Below are 8,548 nucleotides of genomic sequence, written 5' to 3' on the forward strand. Positions count from 1 at the left end.
TTTCTTCCCCCAATTCTGTGATATTTTTTTTTAATCTATTCCAAGTCGAACTTTGCTCCATGGTTTTTTCATTCTTTGTTTCTCTGTAGATTGATAACTTTGGATCTATAATCTGCTTATTGTAGTTAAAACATGATTTGATTCCACTGATCTAACACCACACCAAAATTGCACTGCATTATCATGTTACTGCTGGAATGGATAATTTAATAGCTTTCTCGAAGTCCTGCTTCTGATTCATATTGATTATTGATTATCATGATTTAATAATGAATTATGTTACCTTGATCCAGGGTTGCAGTAACTAGAACACCTCTTTCAACCTATGATGCCACCTTATGCAGCACTTTATTCACCTGGAGGGGTTTATACTCATCCTGCCATTCCTATTGTAAGTCTAGCTACTTTCATGCAATTTATTTAATGGTTTATGAAAAATTGGACCTTGTCTTGTTCATTGCCCATGAATGTTTGGCTTCTACTGTAATGATATCAATCAATAGTTCACAATAGGATAAGAGAAACTAATATACTGAAATGTCAAATGTTGATAATGAAATTTAATTTTGATGATGATGTTGAAATTTAGTAGTCCTATATATATTTTTCAGCTTTTGATTTTTGTAATTTGCAATGCAGGGGACCATGTGGTTCTGATTTGATGTAAATGTGAGTCTATGTTTTTGTTCTTTTAGTTCCATTTTTCTTGAAGGTGAGGATATAAATATGAGCATTTCACATGCTGCTGATTCTATTGGTTTGAAAGAGATACCAAGATATGAAGTTAAAATTATTGAGGAGGATGACTGGATGAAAGGAGCTCAGGTCAGTTTGCTTCTTTTCTAGATCAATATCATGAAGTTGTTCTTGTGTTGCTTTAGAAGATTGATCTAATATCTACGCAACTTCCTTGCTATTGAAGTTCTGCATTATTATGCTATATTCACATTTCTTCAGCCATCTAGTCTCTGTTCTATGATATTTGGCAAAGTTTTTCATGAGAAAAATGTTTTCGTATGCCTTTCACTCGAAGCCAGAGTAGCTGAAATTTTTGGGTGTATCTTCTAGTGTTTCTGTTCAAATCAATTTTGGAAGGGCATGAGTGAAAATCAGGCAGGTTCATCTTTTATGAACTAGAAATCGAGTCAATGAGGCAATGATGCTCTTTATGAAATCGAGTTAGTCCTGTGTTCTAGCTGTTAAATACTAACTGCTAATTGTTTGGTTTCTGTTTAATAGCTATTAAATTTACTGCGTTCTTTACTTAGCATTCTTATTCGGGGAATGATCACTTATTCATATTATGGAAAACTGTCAGTGCGAGAATGCCTTTGGTGTACAGTAGAGTTCATTTTCATTCTTACTTTGTTTCCTTGAACATCTGTGTGGAAAGCTAAATATTATAACCGTCTCTATCATATTCACATATTTTAACTGTCTTTTTTTGGTTAATTGACAGAACATATGTCAGATATGAATTTGAATGTCTTCCTGGCTACATGAAGGGTCTAGCGACATGGGAGGTGAGGTTCTTTGTGTCTAACTAGATGTTTCTTTACAATTTAACTAGAAATGTTTCTTTATTTCGAACCACTCTTTCATTCTCACTCTCATTTCTTCAATGTTGTTGCTTCCCCCTTCTAACATTGTTCCTTTTTTACTATGTTTTTCATAAATTTATGCTCTTTTTCTTAATTATTGTTATTATTTTTCAGCGGTTAAGAGCAATATATGAACTCAGGTGGGAGATAGAGCCTCTGGATTTGTCTTTCGTATCTGGGATTTTTTCATTTAGCAGACTCTGATCTTATGGCACTTGACAGGTATCTTTCTTAAACTCAAGTCTTAACCTTATATAATCTAAAGGGATGTGTTGCCCATTTTATTGATAGGACCTGTCAATTCTTCTGTTCTATATGATGTTTCTGTGATTTCACTTTGGTTGAACACTACCTGTTTGTTTTATTGTCTGGATAAAGATTTGAAGTTATTTATGTTATTTGGTTGTTTTTCTTTGATTAGCATGTCATATTGAGCTTTGACTTCCTCTTCTTATGATGGATGATAGCACAAATTGCTATTAAGTAGTGATATTTGTTGAAATTTGTATTCTTTTGAATCATTCTGTGCCTGCCAGCCAGCAGTGTTCTTTTCTGATTTTTTCCCCTCCTAAGGAAAATCATATGGTGATACCTGTCAATACATATGTTGTAATATCACTCTAGTTTTACTGTTTTATGTCATTATTGGTTATGTGCTTTAGAATAGATGTGTGTCATACCACTTGTGTTTGTTCGAACAGGTTAAATTCTCCAACCACATTTGAAATGCCACTGGAGGTTTTGGGCCATGAATTGCAGTTTACTCAGGTATATTTATCTTTTTCAAGTATACCTTCTATAACTATCCCATTTTGTTGAGAGGAAGGTACTTTGAAGAAGGTGTTCTTTATGGAACTGGTGAACAGAACTTGCATTATATATATTAAATAGTCTTAAATCTTAATGCAGGTAGATTAATAACAGCTAACACCTTTGTTCGTTTAGTAAATTGAAGTTATATTTTCCTTTAAGCCGAGCGAGGTTTGCCTTAGTTGATATGATTTATGTCAGGCAAGCTGAAATTTTGTAAAAGTAAAAACCTTCTTGAGTAGTATGATTGGTGTAGAAGAGGCTCATATTGTTGCCCTAGTGACTCTATGATTCTGCTCGATAAGTAGGTACTGTCGATATCCTCGGAAATGATTAGATATATACAATGCTATAGGGAAGAGTCCCCTTGGAAAATTTGCAAGTCATGATTGATAATTTTTCATGGCTTAGAATTTTTATATTTTTTTACTTCGGGATGTTCTCTTGTTTCTTCTTTAGCTTCTAAGATTTGAATTCATTATTCGATTATTTACCCCCCGAAGTTTTCCTTTTTCTTTTTCCTCTTTATCTATAAAATATTTGACAATGCCAATTTTGTTTTGTTAGGATCCCAATTCAAAGCACTTAGGAACAAAAGTGTGGGATTCATCACTTGTTTTTGCCAAATTTCTTGTAAGTTGTTGATCCTCCTAACATTTTCTAAACTGTCCTGTCATAAATATAATTTAGTTTTTTCAGGAACGGAATTGCAGAAAGGGAAGGTTTTCTCCAGCTAAACTTAAAGGAAAACGTGTAATTGAACTTGGAGCTGGCTATGGTGTTTCTGGTTTTGGTAATGTTACAAATGATTTTTAATGTTTGGTTAGCCTATTAATTAACTCGTCCTATATGGACTCCCTTATTGAAAATGTTATGTAAGTAACTAATAAGTTTTTAATCAGCTGCAATAATTACAATAAAAACTAAGAGAAAAAATGCTAAAAAAAATAAAGATTTTCTTTAATAGATAATTAAATACTTATTTAAGAGAATGTATTATTTTATTTTTATTAATTTTTAACATAAATTATATATTATTTTATTCTTTTCACACAAAAACCTCTTCATCATAGAATTATCTAACATTTTATACTTTTCAAGTGTCCCATTTGCTTCTTTTTAGCTGTGTAAGCAATGACATGAAGGATTAAAACAATTATTAGCTGTTGGTTGGATTCAAATTTTGTAACAAAGAATGTGAACTCTTCAAAATGTGTAGAACTACTTGCGCAAATAAAGCAAGCATTGGCGAGCTAATTGTTCAATGTGCATGCTTATTAATGCACAAAATGAGTTAAAATTAAACCCCACTTCTATAATAGTGTATTTTTTTTGAGTTATTTTTATTGAGAATTGAGAATATCTTCCTCTTTATTTCTTCTCTTGTTGTTAAAATTAAACCCCACTTCTATAATAGTCTTTTCTTCTTATGTTGATGTTGAAAATGCAATTCTCGCAGTGGATAGAGCAAGCTTCTGAACCCAACAAGGAAGCAGTTATTAAAGCATTGCTAGGTGCAAAAGAAGCTATGCTTGGGATTAGATATCATATGCGCCTAATGGGTGAGGCTGCAGGTGTTCCTGTAAGTTCCTTTCATTGATTTGGCACTTATTATTAGGCTTCTTCTGTTTGAATGATGTTAATTATAAATTATATCTGCTGGTAGAATATCACTACTCTTTCCTTGCAATTCATGCAGATTGAACCAGAATCACAAACAAAACTTTTAGATGCTACACTGAACTTGGAAGGAGTGTTGTTGGCTGGAGTTCCAGGAGCAGGAGGATTTGATGCTGTCTTTGCTGTTACTTTGGGAGATTCAAGCAGCAATGTGACAAAAACATGGAGCTCACTCAATGTACTTGCCCTTCTGGTTAAAGAAGATCCTTGTGGCGTTTCTTTAGAAAGTGCTGACCCTAGAACAAATGAAATCACTTCAGCTGTATCTTCAATTCATATTGAATAATTTATTGTAAATATTGTTTATTTTTAATACGATGAATTTGTTTATTTTTTGAAATATTGTAAATATTCGAATATAAATTAGATAAAAATTTGTATTAAATTTATATTTATTTTGTATGAAAACAAGTTTATTTTGTAATTAGAAAAAGTAAAAAAATTCTATTTTACCTTACAGACGGATTTACAGACGGATTTTCTGTCTGTAATTATGATTTTCCAAAGTTTAAATTACAGAGGAAAAATCTGTCGAAAAATCCGTCTGTAATTACAGACGGAAAATCCGTCTGAAAATTCGTCTGTAATTACAGACGGAAAATCCGTCTGAAAATCTGCCTATAATTACAGACGGAAAATCCGTCTGAAAATCCGTCTGTAATTATAGGCGGAAAATCCGTCTGAAAATCCGTCTGTAATTACAGACGAAAAATCCGTCTGTAAGTTTGTCGCCTTCAGGAAATGGAGGGAGAATTTACAGAGGGAAAATCCGTCGGTAACTGGTAAAAATCCGTCGGTAATTTTCCGACGGAAAAAAAATCCGTCGGTAAATAATTTCCGACGAGGCTTTTACAGAGGAACAAAATCCGTCGGTAATTTCGTCGGTAACCAAAAATCCGTCTGTAATATATACCAAATCTGTCTGTAAATCTGTCTGTATTAAACCATTTTCTAGTTGTGTATTAATGTCCTTTTTAATAATCCTATGACCAAGAACAATTTAGATTAAACTATAAAAGAATTATTTCTCAATATTATGATCACTATCACAATGATAAATCTCTAAATTTAATCAAGAACCTTATTATATTAACATTTTAATATCATAACAATAACAAATTATTTGACACATGATTGATTGGATTGTGGTCATACTCTTTATTCCCAACACAACCTGTATTTTTGCAGGTTTAAAATTATAAAAATAATTAAAAAATTAAATCGCAACCTGCATTTTGTAAGTAAAAAATTAAAAAAATTCTACTTTACACAAATTGTTACCCGCATTTTACTCTAACATCGTATCAGTGTAATTACTTCATGCACATCTATTAAATAACGGGATTAAAATTAAAATACTAATTTAAACTCAAATGGATCCTCTTATTTTCACACTTGAGTTTATGTACTCTGTCCTCTCTCTCGTACCCACCCAACTGTCACTGTATACTTCACTACTCTCATTGAGTCATTATAGGTATCGTGTAATAATTATAAGATTAAACAAATACAAATAAATAAATAAATAACTCTTTTTCTCCTCTGAAAATGAAGCAGCTTTGGAGGTTATAAATAGGGGGAGGTGAGGAAGCAGGATAATCACCAAAACCAATACTCTCATCTTTGAATATCCATCCTTCTTTGCCATCTCTATAAATCTCTTTTGAGTTCTCTCTCATGGCTACTAAGCATTCCCTAATGACCATCCTACACAAAAACGTGCAGACTCAGAGCCCATTAACCATGTCTGATGAGCAGATATTGGAGCAAATATACTCAACCCATGTCCACTCTGACACCAAATTTGATGTTCAGTCTCTCTTCACTCTCGTCGACAACACCCTTAAGCGTTCCACCTCCATTGTTGACAATGTTGTCCAGGTACCACTCTTTACTCTCCCTCTCATCATTCTTTACTCGATCTCCTTCAGATACACTTTCTTCTAACTCTTCATTTTATTTACAGGGCTCCAAAACAAGCACCGTGGAGCTCCACGCAGAGGATAAGAACGCCGAACCTAATTTCAACTCACCACTTTGTACCCTCAAACAAATTTCGCACGAGGTTATCACTCTCATATTCTCACAAGAATAAATAAACTAAAACATATAAGAAAAGTAGCAAAAAATAATGTTCATTATCAAAGAGAGGTAAACATCATGTCATAACCACTACTACTCCACTAGTAGGATATATGAAGACTCAACTATATGACTATATGTTATTTTAACATAGTATAAGTATATTTTTTTTGAACAAATTTTTATGTTTTTCCGTTAAAATTTATTTTTTACTTAATTTTATACTAATAAAAAATATAAGAGACACGCATCAGATATGAGAGACAGACATCATGAAAAAGGTTTAATTTAGAGATACTCTTTGCGTCCTAAAGATTTTCTAAAATATTTGGACAAATCAAATGCATATTTCAAAGAAAAAAAATTATTAGAAAATTTTCACCGAGTTAAGAGAAATAAATAAGTTTTCAATTAGTACATTTTTAAGATGAAAAATATTATAAATTTTAAATTTTAAATATTAAATTTAAAATTTTAATGATACAAAAATAAAATATTGTTGCTACATTAATTAATTGTCATTGATTAGTGTTATTTAAATTTTATTTTTAAAAATACAAAATTAATTATTATTAATTGTAATTATTTAAAGTTGGTTGGATAAAAATTGTTTAAACATATTTTTCCTGCTAAAACTATCGGGCCCCGAACTCTGTGGAAAACGAGCAATGCTAGGGGCAGCAACTTTTGTGATTGTTAGCCATTAATGATGATTTGATGGTGTGAGATTGGTGTGAAATTTTATCTAATGGCTGGTTACATACTGGCCAAAATTCAATAAAACTGCTGGCCCCTAGACTTTTCCATAAAAAACAAATTGAGGTCATCAGCAAAAAAGTGAAGAAAAAAAAAAGATAAAAAAGAAACATTTATCGATTTGGGTATATTTCAATGTGATAGAGTTTCTAACAGTAAGGTGATTTATTGTGGCAGATGTCTTGCAAACCTCCGGGTGAGGAAATTGCTCACAAGACCACAGTTGCCATTCTCAACAAGCTCTCAAACTATGAGTGGGACGCAAAAGCGGTTCTCACACTTGCCTCTTTCGCTCTCGAGTACGGTGAGTTTTGGCTGCTGGCTTAGCAGCAGCCAACAGATCTTTTGGCCAAGTCAGTGGCTGTGCTTAAAAGAGTACCGCTACTGGCAAGGCCGGCCGCGGTGCAGAAGCACCGTGAGGCCATCATCGAGCTCAACAATCTGGTGAAAACAACATTGCAAGTGATTGAGTTGATCTTTGCTTTGGAGAAGCTCACAAGTTATGACACTAAAGATGTGCCTGCTTTGTTGCCTGCTATTGAGCAAATCCCTGTTGATGTATACTGGTCTATCATCACTGTTGTGGCCATTGTTACTCAGATTGATTGCCTCACCACTCAATCGTACGTATGAAAATAGATTATGATTTCTTAAAATGTTATAGTGAACTTTGCTGCTTAATTAATACGTAGAATAATGTGTATATTTTGGTTGGTTTCAGAGAGCATAAGCAGGAACTGTCCTACTATGGTCAAAAGATCAACATCATCCTTAGCAAACTCAGGAAGCAAATCACTCTCTGCAATCTACAGATAGGTGAGAAGAAATTTTTAGATCCCATAAAAGGTTTTAACTATTAAATGAAATAAAATAATTTATTTATTTCTTCTCCTTACTCAAAATTAATAAAAAGTGCAAACCTTGACTGTATTGAACTACTATATAAAGTTGGCTCCTGATTAGGATTATTCTAGATTAAAATTAAGCGAGATCTGCTACAAAACTTTTTTTTTTAATAAACAATTAGCTAATAAAATAGTAAACGTATAAAATTAAGGGTTTAGTTGATATTGTACAGAGAGATTGGGAAATTTAGAAAATAAATATATTATGTTAATATTAGAAAAAAAACTTTTAGTTGTTCTATACTAATCAATTTTTATTATTATCTACTTTTGCTTTACAGAGGAGGCAGAATATATTCGCAAGCTCAGGAAACTTTTCCAAACCCCAGTTGAAATCATGGAGGTGTTTAGGTTTCTCATTTTTCCAAAGGATGCCCCACAGCAACTGTTTGACTGTGCTACTAAAACCACGGTTTGTAACTTTTTACAAAAATTTGTGGGGAACTAACTATGACCAATTGACCATAAGTTTTTTTCTTCTTCTTTGAACTAATAATGCAAGTACAATTATTTAAGATAGCTAAAGAGAATGAGAGTAAGATATAATATACTTAGTCATATAATTATAATTGTTTTGTGATTTGTCCATACTGTCACAACTTCATTTGCGAATCTGCCAATATCAATAATTACACACAGATTGGGAAAGCAAAATTGTTAGATCCATTAACCATTTTAGTCATTATATATTTATATAAATATATATTATTTATT

At 32.4% G+C, this 8,548-nt stretch overlaps 2 protein-coding genes and 1 pseudogene across 2 annotated transcripts; all 3 read left to right on the forward strand.

Moving 5' to 3' along the window:
- The first annotated feature begins 515 nt into the window (after positions 1 to 515).
- Positions 516 to 3,227, forward strand: LOC107466300 (uncharacterized). The gene is made up of 6 exons (XM_052254338.1): positions 516 to 825; positions 1,460 to 1,523; positions 1,716 to 1,823; positions 2,303 to 2,369; positions 2,979 to 3,044; positions 3,111 to 3,227. The coding sequence occupies exons 3-6, from the start codon at positions 1,810 to 1,812 to the stop codon at positions 3,225 to 3,227; spliced, it is 264 nt and encodes an 87-aa protein (XP_052110298.1). The 5' UTR covers positions 516 to 825; positions 1,460 to 1,523; positions 1,716 to 1,809.
- Positions 3,228 to 3,847: 620 nt separating this feature from the next.
- LOC107466299 (phosphomevalonate kinase, peroxisomal-like) lies at positions 3,848 to 4,431 on the forward strand. The gene is made up of 2 exons (XM_016085277.3): positions 3,848 to 3,993; positions 4,111 to 4,431. Exons 1-2 carry the CDS (start codon positions 3,856 to 3,858, stop codon positions 4,375 to 4,377), a joined length of 405 nt encoding a protein of 134 aa, XP_015940763.2. The 5' UTR covers positions 3,848 to 3,855; the 3' UTR covers positions 4,378 to 4,431.
- A 1,280-nt stretch (positions 4,432 to 5,711) lies between these two features.
- Positions 5,712 to 8,548, forward strand: part of LOC107466298 (protein SIEVE ELEMENT OCCLUSION B-like) — a 5,008-nt pseudogene continuing 2,171 nt past the window's right edge.

The sequence above is a fragment of the Arachis duranensis genome, chromosome 9 (assembly GCF_000817695.3).
Source record: "Arachis duranensis cultivar V14167 chromosome 9, aradu.V14167.gnm2.J7QH, whole genome shotgun sequence".
Taxonomy (NCBI): Eukaryota; Viridiplantae; Streptophyta; class Magnoliopsida; order Fabales; family Fabaceae; genus Arachis; species Arachis duranensis.